We start from the raw sequence: 21,491 nt of genomic DNA, 5'->3' as shown, positions 1-21,491 counted from the left end.
ATTCTCTATTTTTCCGCCCTTGGTTATATGTATCTTTTTCTTTTGTATTTTCTTTTGTTGTAAATATGTATGTTTTCTAGTTTGTACTTAATAAAAACATTTTTTTAAAAAACAATTATTATTATTAATAATAATATTCTGTACTTCCTATTGTGAAATCGCTGATATTTTGGGGGTGTTTTTTGTTTTGTTAATTCTATTGCTTTGAACGCCTATTTTATATTTGCCATTTTCTGCAAGGTTGCATTCAATGCTGTTATGAAGGCTTGCAAACTTTGGGAATATAAGCCCCTTAAAATATAAAGGGGCATCGAAATAAAACGAAAATTAAGCGAATTGCCTCTTAATTGCATTTTTTCCAAACTCCGAAGCCCCTTCTCCCAGTTGTCCAAAATATCATTTTGCATCATTTCTCCAAAATCTCGGCCTCGGGTGCAAATCACCCCCTCCCCTTTCTCCCACCCCACAAAAATGCATATTTTCGGGGGGTTCACAACCCAGACCCCCATTTCCCATCCTTCCCCCCCAATCCATCTCAGAATAAAAAAAGACACCCATTTCTTTTTACTCCATTCATAACTTACTTTATTTTCCTTCCCAAAAACAGGCTTCCAGAGACCGTTTTCCGTACAGCAAACCGAGGAGGGGGTTCCCCAACCCCAACCCCCAAATTTCCATATCCGAAAAACTGTGTGCAAGAGCTGAGCAGCCCCCAAACTTTCTGCTGCCACCATAAAAAAAAAATTGCTAAGTTCCTCAAGGGTTAAATTCAGGGGAGCCCATTTCGCAGATGGGAAAGTTGAGGACACCATAAGTAATCAGGGCAAAGTTTAATGGGGAATCAGTTTGGGGAACCGGATATATATCTATACCTTGTGGGGGCTTGTGGGGAAGGAGTCTGGGGTCCCCGCTCAGCGGAAAAGGGGGCAGCACCCCTCAAACGCAGCGTTGCCCCAGATCAGGAAAGCGAGTCAAGCTGCGTCTATTAATGAGGCTCTGTCCGGAATTGGCCTTGCTTCCAGAGATCTCCCTGCATGTGCGAATCCTTGCAAGATTTTCTTGCTTTCAGGCCCCAAATTAAATTGCTTTTTCACAGGAAGCAACTACGGCCGACGAGGAATAGAAACTTGACATTTTGGGATTAAAAGTGGCAGAGAAGGTCCCCAAAAAGACCCCTGCCTGCCTGCCAGGGTAGAACTCAATGGGTTCCCTCTCCTCCATGAGGTCTAGAAACTTTATTAGTAACAGAGGGGCTGCGGCGCGGGGGGGGGGAATATCAGTTCTTCCTGCAGAAGGTCCTGGGTTCACTTCTTACCACTGGCATCTCAAGCTGGGAGATTGGCTGAGCGAATCCTGCACAGCTGCTGCCAGTCAGGGTTGGGAATATTAGGTTAATGCCAGCATGGCTTAACAATCAGGAAAATGGGTCCAACATCAGGAAATGACCCTTTTTCCTCGCGGCGGGCACAGTGGACCCCCTCTTCCTTGGGCAACGCTCCCGGGGTCCCCCCTTCTAACCACAGACTGAACCCCCAGGGCTGGGAACTGACCCACACATCTCCTCCCCATAGGCACCCGACCCGATTCGGGGGGTTCCTTGCGGACTCCTCCCTTTCTCCCCCCAAGTCTGCCACCCGCTCCCATGCCCGGTGGGGCTGAAAACCTCGCCTTCTCCGTCGGCTCTAGGTGTGGGGACCGGGTGCGAATCCTAGACCCCGACGGGACCCCCAGGGTCACAATGGAGGAATCGCAGCAGCGTTCTGGCACCAGGGGCCACGCAACAAGGGTGGGGGTCCCCTGGCATCGGGGCGGGGTCTGGGGTGGCGGTGCAGGGGGACGCGGGCTTCTTGGGCGCCAACTCCTGTGTTGGCGCGGGTTGGGCTGGATGACCCCCGGGTGTCCCAAAGCTGGGATTCTGTAACTGAAAGGCTGGCAATCTCAAGGACACCCCTCAACATCTGGAGAGCCCCAGATATTTGCCCATTTTTGGTGCCCCTTCTTCATTTGGGGCTGTGCCCCCCAGATGTTTCGGGCGCCAACCCCCCTCTGGCCCCAGATGTTGGGCCTAGCCTCTAGGAAGAGGTCTTTCCCCAATCCCAAAGAGAATTATCCCCCCAAAAAATATCGCCCCCCAAAACCCCCGTTAAAATAGGCATGCCCTGTTATCCAGATGCCCACAACTGGCTCGCCGCTGCCCCCGTGCCCAAATGCCCCCCAAAACACCCCGGGGGAGATTCCAGAGTTTGAGGAACCCCCCTTCGCAGTCTGGTTTGAGGGACCCCCGAAAGACCCCCCAAGCAGGATTCCTGGGTGCCATCGTGTGGGGCAAGCAGTGGGCACCCTTCAGGGCAGTGAAAGGGGCACCTCTTTCCCTGCCCCCTGGAAGTTCACTGGTCTTCCTCGGCGCCCCTCTGCCCGGGCGCTGAGTCCTCTTCCTGGTCCACGGCGGGCAGCCAAGCTCCGGAGGGCCTCTCAGGGGTGCCCAGCGCCCCCCACAACCGCCTCCTTGGGGGGCTGGGCGCCCCGCCGCTTGTCCTGCGCCCGGGGGGCGAGACGCTGGCGAACTCCACCGCCGTGGTGCCGTCTTCCTGCTCGATGTAGACGCGGGCTTCCAGCCGGGCCGGGTAGGACCCCTGGCACTCCCACTCGGGGTCCCCCTGCACTGCGATGTGGGGCACCGGCGGGCGCCAGGGGGCACCCTCCGCCTCGGGCTCGTCAAAGCTGACCTCCTGCACTGCCTCCTGCTTCTTAAACGAGTCCCGGCGCTCTGAGAGGTTGAGGTGGCGCATCACTACCACTTCGGAGTCGGTGCCAGGGCGGGCAAGGGAGCGCCGGGCACCGGGATCTCCAGCGCCCGCCTCGCCCGCCGTTGCCGCCGCCTTCTGCCTGCCCGCCGGCTTCTTCTCGGGGATTTTCTCGGCCGACTGGACCCTCTGGAGCAGGGGCGAGCGGGCGCCGTCGTGGGCACGGCTGCCAGCGGGCGGCGAGAGCGCCTTGCCCGCCTTGGAGGGTGGCAGCGGCGAGGGGGACCTCTGCGGGGAGGGCGGGGCGGCGCAGGCCAAGGGCGAGGGGGGGATGCTGCTGGTGGACTTGCGGCGCCCGACTTTGTAGCGCCCGGCGGTGCCCAGTTTGGGCGCCAGGCCGTGGAGGGAGCTGGGGCGGATGTGGCCGGCCGGGGAGGGGGGCGTGCTGGGCGAGGGGGAGGCGGTCTGCGGGGAGGCGGGATCTGGAGAGAGAGAGAGAGAGAGAGAGAGAAATGGTCAGCAGGATTTAATCCAGGGGGCCATAATATAATATAATATAATATAATATAATATAATATAATATAATATAATATAATATAATATAATATAATATAATATAATATAATATAATATAATATAATATTATGGGTCATAATGTAGATAGGAATAGGGATATGAAATTTACAGAGGAAATTCCGGCTGGAAGCTAGGAACCCAGGTAGACTGCCACTGCAGCTGGAGGTTCCATTATTATTATTATTACATCATCATTATTATTATTATTATTATTATTATTATTATTATCATGTGAATTTATACACTGTTCAAAACTACTATATCTATATATCTATATCTATCTATCTATCTATCTATCTATTATCATCTATCTATCTATCTATCTATCTATCTATCTATCTATTATCATCTATCTATCTATCTATCTATCTATCTATCTATCTATTATCATCTATCTATCTATCTATCTATCTATCTATCTATCTATCTATCTATCTATCTATCTATCTATCATCTATCTATCTATCTATTATCATCTATCTATCTATCTATCTATCTATCTATCTATCATCTATCTATCTATCTATCTATCTATCTATCTATATCTATCTTTCTTTCTTTCTATCTATCTATCTATCTATCTATCTATCTATCTACAGTGGTGCCCTGCAAGACGAATGCCTCGCTAGACGAAAAACGTGCAAGACGAAAGGGTTTTTCGTTTTTTGAGTTGCTTCGCAAGACGATTTTCCCTATGGGCTTGCTTTGCAAGACGAAAATGTCTTGCGAGTTTGTTTCCTTTTTCTTACAACCGTTAATACCCGGGGAATCTGCGCTCCGCAAGACGAAAAAATCGCAAGACGAAACAACTCGCAGAACGCATTAATTTCGTCTTGCGAGGCACCACTGTATCTATCTCTCTATCCATCTATCTATCATCTATCTGTCTGTCTGTCTGTCTATCTATCTATCTATCTATCTATCATTTATCTATCTAATCAAAATAAAAACCACATATGAAAATGATATATGAATGATATAAGCAAGTAAACCGCTCAATAATACGTTGGGCCATCGATATGGGTCATAATATAGACACGGAAGCAGAGGAAATTTACAGAGAAAATTCCGGCCGAAAGCTAGGAACCCAGGTAGACTGCCTGTGCAGCTGGAGGCTCCATTAATTATTATTATTATTATTATTATTATTAGAATTTGTGCAATATTCAAAACCACTCTATCTATCTATCTATCTATCTATCTATCTATCTATACATACATACATACGTACATACATACATTTGTATGTATAGAAATCCAGGAAATAATTGTAATAATAAATAGCTGTCGCTCGAACTCGCTCCCAGGTAGTCTTGTCTGTCTGTCCGTCTATCTATCTATCTATCTATCTATCTATCTATCTAATCAAAATAAAAACCACATATGAAAATGATATATGAAAATGATATATCAATGGTATGAGCCCGTAAAATAGGAAAAGAGCTCAAATTGACTGCTTCCGACCGGGGAAACAGAATAGAGCCATTGTGGTCCCCGACAGCTTTCGGGAATCCTCTTGTTGCAGCTCCCCTGTGGCGGTGAGTTCCACCGGCTAACAAGCTGCCAGATTCCCTCCTCAGTCTGCCCCGAACCTCCCAGCCGGGATACAGAGCGAAGCTGGGGGGGGAGGGAGGGAGAGGGGACCCCTCACCTGTTGGGGCGTCCGGGGCGGGGCTGCGGCAGGGGGTGGGGGGTCCCGGGGAGAGGCTGTGGGTGGGCGACCCGGGCAGGCTGTCTCCGGACGAGAGGGAGTGGTGCAGCCCCGAGGAGAAGCTGCGGCTGGTGTGCAGGGCCGAGGTCTGCTTGGAGATCTTCTTGAAGAGCGATTTCCGCCTGCGGGGAAAGAGACAGCCGTCACCCGAACTCGCTCCCAGGTAGACTGGGCCTGTCTGTGGAGGCTCAGTCTAGGACTCCTAAGAAGCAAAGAAGCGCCTGGCCCCAAAGCAGGCTATGGGGTGCCCCATAGGCAAGAAAAACCCCAAGCAGGACGCAAGAGCAGCAGCCATTGCCTGAAATCCTTCCAAGGTAGACTTGGTCTGTCCATGGAGGCTCCACCTAGGAGTCCTAAGAAACTAAGAAGGGACTGGCCCCATAGCAGGCTATGGGGTGCCCCATAGGCAAGAAAACCCCCCAAGCAGGACCTGAGAGCAGTATAGAAATTCAGGAAATAATTGTAATAATCAATAGCTGTCACCCGAACTCGCTCCCAGGTAGACTGGACCTGTCTGTGGAGGCTCAGTCTAGGAGTCCTAAGAAGGGACTGGCCCCATGTAGGCTATGGGGTGCCCCATAGGCAAGAAAACCCCCCAAGCAGGACCCAAGAGCAGTATAGAAATTCAGGAAATAATTGTAATAATAAATAGCTGTCACCCGAACTCGCTCCCAGGTAGACTGGACCTGTCTGTGGAGGCTCAGTCTAGGAGTCCTAAGAAGGGACTGGCCCCAAAGCAGGCTATGGGGTGCCCCACAGGCAAGCGCGGGAGCTGGGTTCGAGTCTCGCCCACCTGTCCTGGCTCTCCCTCCGGCGGCTCTTCTTCCTCCTCCTGGCCATCCGGGTCCTGGAGCTGTTTTTCCGCGCCGGGCCCACCTTGATGCTCGTGTTTTCCAGCGCCGTGGTGCGCAGCGCCACCTTGTTCCCGCTCTGCAGGGATGGAGGGAGAGAGAGATGGGTTCCGGCGGGTGCCAACGGGTGCCCAGGCCACCCTCTGCCAGGACCCTTTCCCCCAATTCCGCAGCCTTTCCAGCCGCGTTCGAAGGTAGACTGTGCCGTCCATGGAGGCTCCGCTAAGGAGCCGTAAGTACGATTCCCGTGAGCCCAGAGAGGAACTGAGAGCGAAATTGACAGGGAAAACCAGAATTTTTAAAGAACGGGGGAAACTTAAAATTTAGCAGGATCTGAATAATAAGAACTAGGGATATATTAAAAAATTGTGGCGACTTAAAATATGCAGATGAAAAGGACTAGGGAGTGAAAGGATGTCCAGAGATTCGGGTGAATTTTTGTCTATTCATTTTTTTTACATTTTAAATTAAAATTTCAATTTCAATTTTAAAAATTTTAAAAAAAACTTTTAAAACTTTTACATTTTAAAAATTTGAATTTATTTTGATTTTTTTTATTTAAAATTTTAGATTGGGTACTGTAAAAACAAATAAAAATATTAAAAAAGAGAGGAGTCCCGCTGCAGCATCCGGATCAGGACCACCGAGTCCCACCTCCAGATGCCCCCTAAGCAGGATCTTTGGGGCGCTTAATCCGAAATTCCTGCACTGCAGCGGGTTGGGCTGGATGACCTTTGGGGGTCCCACCCCATTCGTAAGATTCTGCCAATCCTCCTTCCTCCGTCTCCTTTCTCTGCCTCCGACTCTTCCGACGCCCTCAGGGCTCCGCCTCCGCTCTTTTCCCCCTGGGACCCACCTTCCTCGCGACCCGCCAGAGAGCTGCTGCCGGCCCGTGTAGGCAGTATGTGGCCCCCTACCTTCAACAGAAGCTCGACCACGTCCATGTGGACCAGACCCAGGACCGACTCTCCGTTGACGTGCGTGATGAGGTCTCCGGCCCGCAAACCCGCCTCCTGAGCGGGGCTGCTGTCCTCAACGCTCTGCAACCCAAAGCAGGCAATGTTTAGAGCCGGGTGGGACCCCCCAGTGGGCATCCATCCCAACCCCCTCTCTCCTTCTTGCTTCCTTCGTCCGGAACCCGCTTCCGTGTCCTAAACTAAACCTCTGTTTCTTTTATATCTCATTTCTTAAAGTTGTACAATACAAATCCGTTTATTGTGAGGACCATGGCTGTGCACAGAAATCAACACTAAAATCAGTAGTTAAAAATATTAAAATTCATTACATACTATGCCAACAAAGTAGAGAAGGAGGGAAAACGAGCAGCGAGTTAAACAGACGATGAAGGGGTCTTTACATTGTCGTCTATAAATCTTTCCCTGGCTTTCATGGCCTTCATCACAAAGACCGCTGCCACATGGGTAATGCGTGGGTTTGCATCAACTAACAAAATTTTTACTCTATCTTCAGGACTGGTTATAGAGATGGGTATAATTTGCAGCAATGCGTCTCTAAAGCCCGAGTAAATGGGGCAATAGAGGAAATAATGTGTAAGATCCTCTTTAATTTTCATAAGTGTCAGGGACTCAGCGGGAGCGCAGGGAGGAGAAGAGATGGAGAGCGAGGGGGAGCAATCCGAGGGCAGCGTAGGAGAATATGACAGCAGCCCGAGAGATTCCATGAGCCTCTCCAGCGAATCGGAAGATTCACAGAAGGGGGCGCCAGTGGCCAGGGGTAGGGGGGACCCAAGGGGGACACCCCAGAAGCAAGGGGCCAGCGGGGACTCCCAGAGCAGCAGTTGGAAATCAGGACCAGCTTCCCCACCAGAGCGCAGTGGGGGGGAGGAGTCCCAGGTATCAGAGCCCACATATTCACCACCAGCGAGAGAAGATGAGTCAGGGGTGGCCACGCCTCCATCAGAGAGCGAGGGAACGGTCAAGAGGAAAGTTGCAGGCTGGGCGCGCGCGCCAAGTTCAAAGGTACAGGCGAGCGGCACAGAAGGTAGCCCGGATAGGGAACCAGGTCCTAAAGCCCGCCGGAAGGAGGGGCAAGAATCGTCAGGGTCAGCGTCAGAGGAGTCCAGGAAGGATGAGACCCTAGCGGGCAGGAGGGCCCAGAGGAGAAAGGAACTTAGGAAGAGGTGGAGCAAAGCGAGAGTCTTAAACTGGTGTGGAAGGGGAGGAGACTCAGACGGGACTTCGCCGGTCTAGGGTTGAGACGTAGAGCTGCGCGCTGCGGCTTTAAAATGGAGACTGAATCTCAATAAAGACTTTTGTACATAACTACAGCCTAGCGTTGGTCCTCTGTGAGCTGGGACCTGGAGGCAGCTCTGACAATAAGGCAAGGACATAAGCGATGTTCTACTGGGGTTTTTGTGTATCTGCCGGTCAGATAAGCAGTTGGCAATGTCTGAAACCGTGCCATGGTGAAAGCTCTCCGAAGGGTGGGATCGGTGATCTCCACCAAGTAGTTGGCACAGATTTTGACTGCTTTTACTCGGGGGAACCAGGAACAAAACCCAGAGTTTTTTATCTTGGTGGAGTCCAAAGAGGCGTCTTTTTCAAAGATCCATTCCTGAACTTTATCAGGGCTCCACAATTTGAGAGTATTAAACTCTGGTAAGTTGTATCTGGATAGAATGTCTAATAGACTTTTATGCCAAGTGGTTGTAATTATGTTGTAATGATACAAAGGCTTGTTTAGCCAATAGGGTGTTCGGGGGATCTATAAGGTTGATGAAAAAACGCAGGAATCTTAAGTGTGCCCTGGCAGACACAGAAGATAATCCTACTTCCACTCTTAGGAGAGCTGCCAGAGTACTCTGAGGGAGGCCTAGAATTCTTCTGAGATAAAAATTTTGGAAGGTTTCAAGCTTCTGATTCCATCCCCAGAGTTCTACTCCGTAGAACATCTGTGGAATCACTCTTCCAACAAAAGTTTCCAACTCTTAAAGTTATATTTGGGCATTGGAAAGATGGGATAAAACCACATTTTCCTCCTGGGAAAGCAGCCTGCACCTCCTGATTCCTTTTTTCTGAATTTCGGGGAGCCAACGCTGCCAGCCCGTGTCGGCAGTAGGGGCTCCGATGGAGCGAATCAAAGGCAAACCTTGAGGACCGGGAGCTTGGTTTGTTTTAAAGGCAATTAAAGGATACTCTCCCCCCTCCATCATCCCCCCAGATGGGGATGGGAAAGAAAGACCCAAAGGCTGAAATCTTGGAGAGTTGCTGCTGCCGGCCCGTGTAGGCAGTATGGGGCCAAATAGACCAGCCTGGCAACTTGTGTTGCTTTGCTCTTGTTTCAATCTGCTTGGAGGGAGGAGGACCAAAACTCAGGGGCTGGTGGAGGAAGCAGAGGTTCTTGCATGGATGCTGCCAGCCAGTGCAGGCATAACCAGTTGGGCCAATGGCCTGACTCTGTAGGAAACAGGTTCCTATTTAAAAGAAGCCTTAAAAGAAATCCTAAATCTGGATGCCTTTATCTTTAATGGAAAGCCTATAAACTCAGCATCTTGAGGACTAGCGCCTTGAATTTATTTTAAACCCCTTTTTTCTCACCCAGACCATGTGATGCACGGCGTAGACGTCGCTGTCGCCCATGTAGACCCGGATGGCGCGCAGGGTGAAGCCATACTTCTTGCCCGAGCTGTGGATGATGATGGGGGGGCGCAGGCCCGAGCCCCCCAGCAGTGGGTCGCGGCTGGGGGACGAGTCCCGGGAGGAGGGGTTGGAGGAGAGGGAGCGGGGAGAGATGGGGCTCACCAGGGCGGCGCCCCCAAAGTCATCTGGAAGGAAAAGAGGAGAGTTAGTTAGGGGGCGCCCCGCTTTTTTGGGGGGGTTAAGGGCTGGGAAATGGCTTGGGGGAATTAAGAGCCCCATAAGCAGGACCAGAGAGCCGTCGCCCGATCTCGCTCCCAGGTAGACTGGGCCTGTCTGTGGAGGCTCAGTCTAGGACTCCTAAGAAACTAAGAAGCGCCTGGCCCCAAAGCAGGCTATGGGGTGCCCCATAGGCAAGAAAAAACCCCAAGCAGGACCCGAGAGCAGCAGCCATTGCCTGATCTCGCTCCCAGGTAGACTGGGCCTGTCTGTGGAGGCTCAGTCTAGGACTCCTAAGAAATTAAGAAGCGCCTGGCCCCAAAGCAGGCTATGGGGTGCCCCATAGGCAAGAAAAAACCCCCAAGCAGGACCTGAGAGCAGCAGCCATCACCCGATCTCGCTCCCAGGTAGACTGGGCTTGTCTGTGGAGGCTCCACCGAGGAGCCCTAAGAAACGAAGGAGGGCCAAAGAGGGGCCCCCATCTATCTTCCCTGTCTGCCCCATAGGCCAGAAGCCCCCCATGCAAAACCCAGCTCTCAGATAGACTGGCTCCGCTGAGGGAGGCTCTGCCTGGCCACTGCGAAATTAATAATAATAATAATAATAATAATAATAATAATGGGGTCAGGGTCCGGCCCCCCACCGACCTGCCCCGATGATGAGCGAGAGGGCAGAGACGGAGGCCGACTTGGGCACCCTGCTGCCCCCCGAGGGGGTCCTCTGCTTCCCAGGCGTTTCCTTGTGGCTGCCCACCCGGCGCCCCCCGGCCTCGCCATCCAGTGGCAGGGAGTTCTTGGTGCCCGTGCTGTTGCTCCGCAGACGGATCCGGCTCAGGCTGGACAGGTCAGCTGCAAGGAGAGAATTTATTTCGGGGGGGTGATGAAAGGAATTCATTTTGACCCCCCAAGAAAAAAAGCCCACCCCATTGCAGAAACCCACAGCGGCCGCCTTTTTCCTCTGCCCTCCCACCAACCTTTCCTCTGCTGTGGCGACGGCGGGACTGGAAGCTGCTTGGGGCAGAGACCCGGGTTTTTTTATCCTAGAAAATATTTCTGAAATTCTGGAATGTATTTTCCGTACAACAGAGAAACGCGTCTTTTAAGGAACAGTGTGATTTTTTGGGTTGCTGTTTCGTGAATATTGATAATATCGCCTTATCAACAAATAATAAATTATTATTATTATTATTATTATTATTATTATTATTATTATTATTATTTATTATCAGTTACGGAGACCGTAATCATTTTGCGCAACCCATAATATGACATTGGTGGCAAATGCGTTTCCGAGCTGAATTGTTTTTCAGCGGTTTGGTTTGGCTTCCGCAAAGTGGCTGTTTCCCCAAAGCCAGATGGACGAAGTAATAATTAACAATTAACAATTAATTAACAATTAACAATTAATTAACAATTAATCACATTTTATAGGCTGCAATTGCTTTGCTGGAGATTTGGCAATGACTGCAGAACGCCCAGGTTACGTTTTGAAAACCATCTTGTGTATATTAATACAGTATAGGAAAGCGGAATACAAATTAAAAATGAAATTAAATTGAATGTATTGTGCCTGGAGACCCGCTGCTGCCGGTCCGTGTTGGCAGCAAGGAGCTCGACTGGTCAAGGAAACAAGTCGCTTCCCTGTGTCCCTGTTGAATTTAGCTTTTAATTTTTTAAAAACCATGAGGACTACAACCTTAGCTGCTTTTTAACAGCTCAGTGCCAGAGCTGTTATTAAAAGACCTTTTGCTGCATATTCTGTCAACTGCGTGGCGAATGGCAATATGGAAAAGGCAGGATACAAATTAAAAATTTAATTAAATTAAATTTAAATTCAATGTAAAATTAAATTAAATTTAAATTCAATGTAAAATTAAATTAAGTTAAATTTAAATTCAATGTAAAATTAAATTAAATTAAATTTAAATTCAATGGAAAATTAAATGGAAAATTAAATTAAATTAAATGGAAAATTAAATTTAAATTCAATGGAAAATTAAATTAAATTAAATTAAATTAAATTAAATTAAAATTCAATGGAAAATTAAATTAAATTAAATTAAATTAAAATTCAATGGAAAATTAAATTAAATGTGCCTGGAGAGCTACGGTTTCCGGTCCGTGTTGGCAGCAAGGAGCTTGACTGATCAAGGATTAATTCAGCCCCCCCCCCCCTTTTACTTTATTTCCAAGCCATGAAGACTAGAACCTTGGCTGCTTTTTAACCAGCCCAGTACCAGGTTGTTTGAACCCACCTACCTGCCAGCCCAGAGGCTTTGGCGGGCGTCTTGGCGCCGGCCGGCCCCTCGGGGTCGCCCCCCACCACAAAGAGGGGGCGCTCCCTCTTGGGGGGCGGCCGGCAGGGGCTCTCGTCCTCAGAGGAGAAGGCAAACCTGGGCATGGCCTCCAGGCTGCAGGTGGCGCTCAGGGCGGGGGGGCCCCCGCGGGCACCACACTCCTGGCGGAAGGAGAGGGCCGTCGAGCCGCAGGAGGTCCAGGCGCGGAGTCTGGGGGGAGAGGAGGGAGAAGGGGGTCAATTCGGGGCGGACGAGGCGCCAACCCTGCAGGGGAGGGAGAAGCCCCCCCCCAGATGCCAACCTCGGAGCCTTGGGCGTTGCCTTTAGGTGGCACCCGCCTGTCTTGAGGGACAATGGAGTATTCTCCCAAGGGTGCCACCTTAGGGTGACCATATTTCGAAAATCTGGGCATGGATGTTGCAAATAATACAAAAACCCTGGCATGGAAGTTGCAAATGACACAAAAACACGGGCACCAAAGTTGCAAATCATACAAAAACCCTGGCATGGAAGTTGCAAATGACACAAAAACACGGGCACCAAAGTTGCAAATAATACAAAAACCCAGGCACTGAAGTTGCAAATGACACAAAAACACGGGCACCAAAGTTGCAAATAATACAAAAACCCAGGCACTGAAGTTGCAAATGACACAAAAACCTGGGCACGGAAGTTGCAAATAACACAAAAACCAGGGCACCAATGCTGCAAATAACACAAAAATCTGGGCACCAAAGTTGCAAATGACACAAACACCCGGGCACAGAAGTTGCAAATAAGTTTCGGAGCTGCTTTTAAGGAACGAATGGCAACCCGATTTTAGCTGCGCCAAAGTGCCCTCTCTCTGGGGCGCCCCCAGCCCTGCTGTGCCCAGCCGTGCCCCCCCCCGGTGCCCACCTGGTCTCAGGGCCCGGCAGGCGGCCCTTCTCCTCGTCCCAGCGCTCCCCACGGTCCTCCTTCTCGCCACGGCTTTGCTCCGGAGACGGCGAGGCGCCCAGGGAGGCAGAGGCGTTGGCCAGGTGTTCGGAGCTGCTGTAGACCTGCGAGGGGCAGAGATGGAAATGGGCATCTGCATGGGCACCGTCCGGGAAATAAAAAAAACCCCAGCACCCTCCGGCCGCTCTCAGGTAGACTGCCTTGGTCCATGGGGGCTCGAGATGGAAGCCCCCCAATTTAAGTGCTGAGTCAAAGTCGTCTCCTGCTCTGGGTTTTTTAAAAATATATAATTTTTATTTTATTTTATTACATTTATTTTATTACATTTTCCATACTTAAGCTAGTGTCAGAAAGAGAGAGAGACCCCCGGCTTTTCGCCGAGACCCCGATTCGAATCGCGCACGGTTTCAAGAGATGAAATGGTGCTTTTCCTTTCTGTCATTTTTATTTTTCTGTTTACTTATTTATCCCTGCTTAAGCTATCAAACAGAGGGCTGCCCGAAAGAGAGAGACCCCTGCCGTCTTGGTGAGACCCTGGTTCGAATCGTGCACGGTTTCAGGAGACGGTGCTTTTCCTTTCTATATTTCTTATTAGATCTTGTGCTTTATAATATGCATTTAAACCCCCTTAAACTGTCAAGGACTTCCGTTTGTCTCTTTCCGCGGTTCGTTTCGCGGCTCAAAAATCCCTGCGTACTTTACAAAATCTATTCCCTTCCTACATCCGCCGAAGATCATTTGCATTGCTGAATTGATCTTAATGCTGCCAGCGCTCTCAAGGATACACAATTGTTTCCCATATATTCAGTATATTCCAATTTTCTCTAAATATTCTATATTTTAAGTCTGCAAACTGCACGTATTCTCCCCAGTTAAATTGCCATTTTTCGCTCCTTTTTGCATTTGGGGGGCAAAGAAACCCGGGCCGCGTACGTAAATCCTCCCATTCTTGTTTGCAACCCCTTCCAAGGTAGACTTGCTTTGCCACTGGAGGCTCGACCAAGAAACCATAACCAAGATGATGGATTTGTTGGAGCTAGCTGACCTAACCGGAAGGAGGAGGAGTATCCAGAAGAGTGGAATAAATTTAATGATTACCTACCGTATTTTTTGCTCTTTAAGACTCACTTTCCCCTCCTGAAAAGTAAGGGGAAATGTGTGTGCGTCTTCTGGAGCGAATGCAGGCTGCGCAGCTATCCCAGAAGCCAGAACAGCAAGAGGCATTGCTGCTTTCAATCCCTCTTGCTCTTCTGGCTTCTGAGATTCAGAATATTTTTTTTCTTGTTTTCCTCCTCCAAAAACTAGGTGTGTCTTGTGGTCTGGTGCGTCTTATAGAGCGAAAAATACGGTAGTTAAATTTGTCCAGTTAAATTAACTGAAAACAGCATGCAGATACTTAATGGGCTTAGGATTTTATTGATGTTAAGTGATGAATTAATAGGTTTCATTCCATAAGGTGAAGATTTAAGGATGTTCATGTCGAAGTTAAATTTCATAAAAATTGGGATTTGGAAAACCGTTAAAAGGACATGCAATGAAATTCAACCGAGGGGAAGCGAGGAAGTCGCTTAACAAAGTGAATAACTGTAATTTTTAACAAGGCTATGATTTATGTTTGTTTTGTTTGTTTGTCTTGTGTGTTTGTTTGTTTATAATATTGTGAAAACCAATAAAAAAAAAATTTGGGGGGGGGGAAAAAGAAACCATAACCAAGGCGAAATTCCAGACCTTGCTGAACCGGTGCGAGCAGGAAGAGAACTGCCGGATCTCAAGGGACGACTCCTCGTCGTTCGTCTCCTCGTCTTCGGACCCCAGGTGGTGATAGCGTTCCGATCGAGCTGGGGGGGGGGGAGAGCAGGAAATGACGTCAGGGTTGGGGGGGCGGGGAGAAGAGGCCGGGGGTCCTGTCGCCCCCGGGGAAAACCCCGCAAAACCAACACTCAGCCAGAGGCATATGGAGAAGCGTCAAATTGTGGACCGGAAAGGGACCCGGGGGTCATCCAAACCAACCCGGAATCTCTCTCCCCCCCCCCCCGATAATTTTTATTTTTTTTAATTTTATTTTTTTAAAGATATTTATTAAAGATTTTCATAAGAAAACAAATATCACAATTCAAAGAAAAAAAAGAAGAAAACAAAGAAAAAGACAATCCAAAATATCACAACAAAAACTACACAAAACAAAGAAAAGATTATTGCTTGCTTACTATCTTTATAACCCACTTTCCTGACTTCCTCACATCTCCCTTTTCTGTGTTCCCCTTTACACAATCTATTTCAGCAATTTCCTACCCTCTTTCCAATCTTGTACCCTATTAATATATTTCAACCTATTATGCCTTTGGTTTGTTCTCCTTTCCTATTAAGCCATTTATCACATATTCTTTATAACTTAATCCCTTATATCATTTGTTTAGTCACGACATAATAATACTCTGGTCTTACCCCTTTTTTTTCAAATCATTTTTACATATTTCTTTTTACCAAATCACTAATGCCATATTATCTTTATATCCAACATCATTTTAACATTCAAACATTTTACAATGTTTTATTAATTTTCCAAATTGAAGGCCATTTCTGAAAATCGGGTTTCCCGCTCCCATTGCGACGCAGCTTAGCAGCCGCCCGGGCTTCCCTGCCCTCTTGGGGCCGTCCCGCTCCGCCCGCTAGGCCTTACTGTCGAAGTAGCTGGTGTCGTCCTCGGCTTCCAGCTGGGGGATGAACTCGGCCTTCTGACGCAGGAGCCCGTTCCAGTCCAGGTTGCGGAAAAAGGGGTTCTGCTTCACCTCGTGGGCCCCTCCTGGCGGGGGGGGGGGACAGGGCAGAAGGGGGGGTCAGGATCGGGGCCCCAAGTGGCCCCCTCTTAAGTCCAGGGGGCCCCCAATGAGAAGCACCCGAGAGAGAGGGAACTTTTGATCACATGTGGTGGCAATGTAAAAAGGCGAAAAGCTTCTGGGAGATGATATATCATGAGATGAAAAAAATGTACATGAAAAAAATGAGATGAAAAAAAAATATACATTTGTAGTTCAGTACTGAACCGAAGCATGGGAAGCCCCAACCAAAAATTTATAATTTGGCAAAATATTTGGACTTTATGATCTGTATTGGTATAATTTGGAATAATGAATGTGATGTGATTGGATTGTTAAAATGGAAAACGTAATAAAAACTATTATTAAAAAAAAGAAAGAAATATACATTTGTAAAGAAACCAGAAGCATTTTTACTGGGCATTGTTGGGAGTGATATAAATAGAAAGGAATGTAAGCTCTTTTTATATGCAATAACGGCAGCAAGAATATTACTGGCCCAAAAATGGAAGCAAGAAGAATTGCAGAATGGAGGATGAAATTAATGGACTATGCAGAACTGGATAAACTAACAGGAAGGATTCGAAACTGGCGGGACCAGAAATTCACGGAAGACTGGAGTAAATTTACGGATTATTTGAAAAACATTTGTGAAGATCAGACGGCGTTTGTAGGTTTGCAAGAAGTTTTGTGAGGAGTATTATTTAATGGAGAAGGGGAAGGATGATTTGTTAAGAGATGTAAAGGCAATATAAAGTTAAGAAATGCACAAGAAGTGGTTAAAATGGTGGATCCACAGAGGTGCTGATGGAAGTCCAAAAAGATTGCATAAGTGATAAAAGTTGCGCGGTACATTTTATAATTTATATGTTAAAATCAATAAAAATTATTTTAAAAGCCCCCTCTTCCAGCGTTTTTCCTGCCACTGGGCTAAGGTAGATTGGGCCATGGAGGTTCTCTTTTTGAGAAGCGGGAAAGCCCTGCAGTGATTGGATCGGATAAATCTAGTCCCGCCTCCTCTCCTTCTGGTCCCCAACCAGGCGCCCGCAAGCAGGACAGCAGCGACGCTCAATGGTTGGAATTATTCAGAGGCATTCCCTGCCTCCAGTGGAAAGCAGTTCCACAGGTTAACCGGATGCTAATCAAAGGAGGAGGCCTTTTTTCGCCTGCCCCAAATCTCCCAACCTCCGCCCCCTCCATTCTTCCAGCGCTGTAAGTAAATTTACGCCCCTCTCCCCATCTATTGAGAGACGGCGTGGCCTAATGGTTAGAGCGCTGCCCCAGGACCCGGGTTCCAATCCTCACTCAGGGGCAGGAAGCTTGCTGGGCGACCTTGCGCTCCCGTAATCTCTAGCCCCACTCGCAAGGTTGCTGTCAGGGTGAATTGCAGGCTGCCCCAAGCTCCCGGGGGTCTAAAAATGCGATAAATCATATTTTAAAAGTAAAATAAAATCCTTTACCTGTGCCCAGGCGTTCCAAAGGGCAGTGCTTCAAGAGCTGGGTGATGAGGTCCTGGGCGTCGGGAGGGAGCGCCTCGTCCCCCTCCGGCCAAATAATTTCTTCTGGAACGAAGAAAGTGGAAGAAAAAATGTGTATGAGCGTTTTTGGCCCCCTGGGCGCCACCCCAAAATAAAACAGGGTTGGGCTCAGAGAATCGGCGAGTCGGTCGGGACCCCCAGGGTCATCTATCCCAACCCAATCGCAGCTGAAACCCTCTTCTCCTCTCTCTGAACCACACACTCCTGAAAGCCGTGGGGCACGAGACCTGGGTTCGAATCTTTTTTACTGGGTTGCCCCAGTAAAACTAAGAATGGAGGATGTTTGTTGCATATTTGCAGAAGCAACGTCCCCAGGTTAATGACGTTAGCAGGGTTTTAATTGTAATTTTGTTGTGAACGGATAAGAGGGATTTAAAGAGGTTAAAACTGAACAATAGACAGGCCTTTGCCGGACTTGATCTCTACATCCTATATACCCTTTTCAAAAACTCTGGCTCTTTTGGGGTTTTTAATTTTTATTGGGGTTTTGGTTTTGTTTTGTTTTTATGGATTTGATATTTTATATGTGAACTGCCCTGAGACTTTCGGGTATAGGGCGGTATAGAAATTAAACAAACAAACAAATATAATAAACTAATAAATATAAAAATAGATAGATAGATAGGAAGGGCTTAGAGCGCTTTGGTTTCCAAACTTTTTTCAAAGAGGGCCAGATCCAATGAAGTATGAAGTGAAGTTGTTTTTTAGGATTGAAGTTGTCGAGGATTAGGCCCCTGAAACAGACTTTGGACATGTCCTGGCGTAGAGGGAAGTCCATTTGCTTTGTTTTGTTTTTGTACTGTTGTTGTTGTTGTTATTTTTGGGAAATCAGTAAAATGTTAATTTTTCATAAAAAAATATGCCAGGACTCTCCTTCCCTCGATGGCAGATCCTTGCTTACCGGGGATTTTCTCGGGCCGCGATTCCGGGGGGTTGAGATGGATGACCCTTGCAAGAATATTATTGGCACAAAAATGGAAGCAAGAAGAATTACCGACAAAAGAAGAATTGCGGATGAAATTAATGGACTATGCAGAATTAGATAAATTAACAGGAAGGATTCGAAACCTGCGGGACCAGAGATTCTCAGAAGATTGGAGTAAATATATGAACTATTTGAAAAGCAATTGTAACGAACAGATGACGCTAGTAGGACTGCAAGAAGTTCTGTAAGGAGGACTATTTGAAATATTGCAAGGAAGAAGATGAAGAGAATGATTAGTTAACAATAAATAAGAGTCATAGAGAAATTAAGAAAGGCAGAATAAGGGATAAAGAACGGGAAATCATCAGAGGTGGTTGACGGAAGTCTAAAATATTGTATAAGATAAGAAGTTATGTTAAACGATTGTAAATGGTTCAAAATTGGGAAAGGAGTACACCAAGGCTGTATATTGTCTCCCTGCTTATTTAACTTATATGCAGAATTCATCATGCGAAAGGCTGGGCTGGATGAATCCCAAGCCAGAATTAAGATTGCCGGAAGAAATATCAACAACCTCAGATATGCAGATGACACAACCTTGATGGCAGAAAGTGAGGAGGAATTAAAGAACCTTTTAATGAGGGTGAAAGAGGAGAGCGCAAAATATGGTCTGAAGCTCAACATCACAAAAACGAAGATCATGGCCACTGGTCCCATCACCTCCTGGCAAATAGAAGGGGAAGAAATGGAGGCAGGGAGAGATTTTACTTTCTTGGGCTCCATGATCACTGCAGATGGTGACAACAGTCACGAAATTAAAAGACGCCTGCTTCTTGGGAGAAAAGAGACGACAAACCTTGATAGCATCTTAAAAAGCAGAGACATCACCTTGCCAACAAAAGTCCGTATAGTTCAAGCTCTGGTTTTTCCAGGAGTGATGTATGGAAGCGAGAGCTGGACCATCAAGAAGGCTGATCGCCAAAGAATGGATGCTTTTGAATTCTGGTGCTGGAGGAGACTCTTGAGAGTCCCATGGACTGCAAGAAGATCCAACCTCTCCATTCTGAAGGAAATCAGCCCTGAGTGCTCACTGGAAGGACAGATCCTGAAGCTGAGGCTCCAAGACTTTGGCCACCTCATGAGAAGAGAAGACTCCCTGGAAAAGACCCTGATGTTGGGAAAGATGGAGGGCGCAAGGAGAAGGGGACGACAGAGGACGAGATGGTGGGACAGTGTTCTCGAAGCCGCCAGCATGAGGGAGGCAGTGGAAGACAGGAGGGCCTGGCGTGCTCTGGTCCAGGGGGTCACGAAGAGGCGGACACCACTAAACGACAACAATAAGAGTCATAGAGAAATTAAGAACTGCAGAATAAGGGATAAAGAACAGAAAATCATCAGAGGTGGTTGACGGAAGTCTAAAATATTGTGTAAGAGAAGAAGTGATGTTAAACGACTGTTGGAAATGATATGTAAAAAACCCCAATGAATATATATATAAAAGAGAGAGATGGATGGACTTTGGGTGTCCCTCCCTTCTAGGATCCTGCAGAAATTCAGATGACGCAAAGCTTCCTCTCTCTCCCAGCAGTTTTCCGAAGCTTGGGGGGCGATAAAAAGGGGGCAGAAAAACAGACCCCATAATTGAGCTTCTCCCCCCCCCTTGGCGGCGTCACACGCTGTGGGTCAGAAGGGGAGCTTTTGTCTGGCGCTGAAAGGACCTTTTGTTTGGGTGGCGCAGAAGAGGCAGCGCTCTGGCCGGCAGCTGCGGCGGCGGTTGACCCCGATTCCACCAGAGATGGGGGTCTCCGCTCTGCGTTCAGATGCAGAAAAGCTCAGAAAAGCCTGTCCTAGAACCCCTCCAAAAATTAAAAATACACCGCTAAGTGAAACCAGATAGACTGTCACTGACGCTGGAGGAGAAAAACTTCGCACAAAATGATGCCAAAATGGCAAAGTTAATTGAAAGGCTTAAGAGACAAATAGAGATTTTCAAAAAGAATTTATGTTGCATTTATGGAACCAATGAAAAGAAACGGACTTCATTTTATTGTGAAATTAATGTTGTCTTGTCTTGTCTTTTCCTCTTTTGATTTTTTCCCCTTCGTATCTTTGTTATTTCTTTATTTTTTTCCTCTTTTTTGCTCCTTTATAAATTTTCTATTCTCTGCATCATTTTCTTTTTCTTCGTGTGTAAAGAGATAGCATACAATGATAGATATGCACGTTTTTAATCGATAAAGAACAATATAAAAAGAAAGAAAGAAAGAAAGAAAGAAAAGAAATGGACTCGCCAGTAGGTTTTGAGTAAACCCTCACAATTAACAAAATTAACTTAGAGAAGCTAGAAAGATGAGGTTAAAATGACAAGAATAGAATTTGACGTTTGATTTAAGAACGTAGTTTTAAAGTCTAGTTTTACAATCAGGGCACATTTATATGAAAAAAAACCCCCGGAAAGGGAACTTGAAGGAAGTCACCGGAATGGGGGGAATTAATTTCCTTATTATTTGTCATGATGTGATTGTAATAAAAATGGAACAGATAATAATATATATATATATATTTTGGGGAAAAAACCCCTTATGCTGTTCTCACAGTGGCCAACGAGATGCCCTTTAAGGAGGACTCGAACGCGAGACCCGTGCCTGGCAGGGGGGGTTGGACTGGATGACCCTCGGGGTCCCAACGATATTTCAAATGGCTCACTTGGTAGAGGCTCTTGGGGGTTGGCGGAGGAACAGAAGGATATGCCCAGCTTCTGATAAGGCGGAGCGTGAGACTCGAACTCAGGGCCGCGGCTTCGAGTTCCCCTTTTGGGCCGAAAAGATGGGGGTGGGCTGGATTACCTTTGGGGTCCCCCTTCCCGAATTCCCCGATTCCCCGTGGGGGGGGGGGAGAAGGACCTACCGCTGATCACCTGCCCGAAGAGCTCTTCCGGGGTGTCTCCGAAGAAGGGGACGCAGCCCACCAGGAACTCGTAGAGGACGATGCCCATGGCCCACCAGTCGACTGGCTTCCCGTAGCCCTGGTTCAGGATCACCTCTGGGGCGATGTACTCGGGGGTCCCACACACCTGGAGGGGAGAGATTCGGGGGGGGTCAGCGTGCCTCCCATGGGGAGGGGACCCCTATCCTGCCAACAATTGCAGGGGGTGTATCTCCCCTCGTGGGGCAGACCCCACTCTCCATCTCCCCCCAGAGACCCAGCCCCCCAAATGTGGGTCCCGGCGCCCCCCCCAAGCCCTCCCTGGAGACCCTACTCCTTCTGCCAAATGGCCCCCCAA

At 47.9% G+C, this 21,491-nt stretch overlaps 1 protein-coding gene across 7 annotated transcripts in view; it reads right to left on the bottom strand.

The window, feature by feature from the left end:
- Window positions 1-557: 557 nt before the first annotated feature.
- The window catches only part of MAST3 (microtubule associated serine/threonine kinase 3), a 59,795-nt gene continuing 38,861 nt past the window's right edge, over window positions 558-21,491 (bottom strand). For all 7 annotated transcript variants that reach the window (XM_079960431.1, XM_079960432.1, XM_079960433.1 and 4 more), the window contains 12 exons: window positions 21,116-21,281; window positions 17,206-17,307; window positions 15,610-15,732; window positions 14,658-14,767; window positions 12,891-13,033; window positions 11,956-12,203; window positions 10,345-10,545; window positions 9,440-9,666; window positions 6,800-6,922; window positions 5,825-5,961; window positions 4,972-5,153; window positions 558-3,226 (listed from right to left, as the gene is read on the bottom strand). In XM_079960431.1, the coding sequence (XP_079816557.1) occupies window positions 2,388-3,226; window positions 4,972-5,153; window positions 5,825-5,961; window positions 6,800-6,922; window positions 9,440-9,666; window positions 10,345-10,545; window positions 11,956-12,203; window positions 12,891-13,033; window positions 14,658-14,767; window positions 15,610-15,732; window positions 17,206-17,307; window positions 21,116-21,281 (2,601 nt within the window). In that variant the 3' untranslated portion in view covers window positions 558-2,387. The remainder of the gene's footprint in view (window positions 3,227-4,971; window positions 5,154-5,824; window positions 5,962-6,799; window positions 6,923-9,439; window positions 9,667-10,344; window positions 10,546-11,955; window positions 12,204-12,890; window positions 13,034-14,657; window positions 14,768-15,609; window positions 15,733-17,205; window positions 17,308-21,115; window positions 21,282-21,491) is intronic.

Source organism: Podarcis cretensis (assembly GCF_951804945.1).
Source record: "Podarcis cretensis genome assembly, chromosome: 18".
Classification (NCBI taxonomy): Eukaryota; Metazoa; Chordata; class Lepidosauria; order Squamata; family Lacertidae; genus Podarcis; species Podarcis cretensis.
The sequence above is the reverse complement of the archived record's forward strand: the minus strand, read 5'-3'. Positions and strand labels throughout refer to the sequence as shown.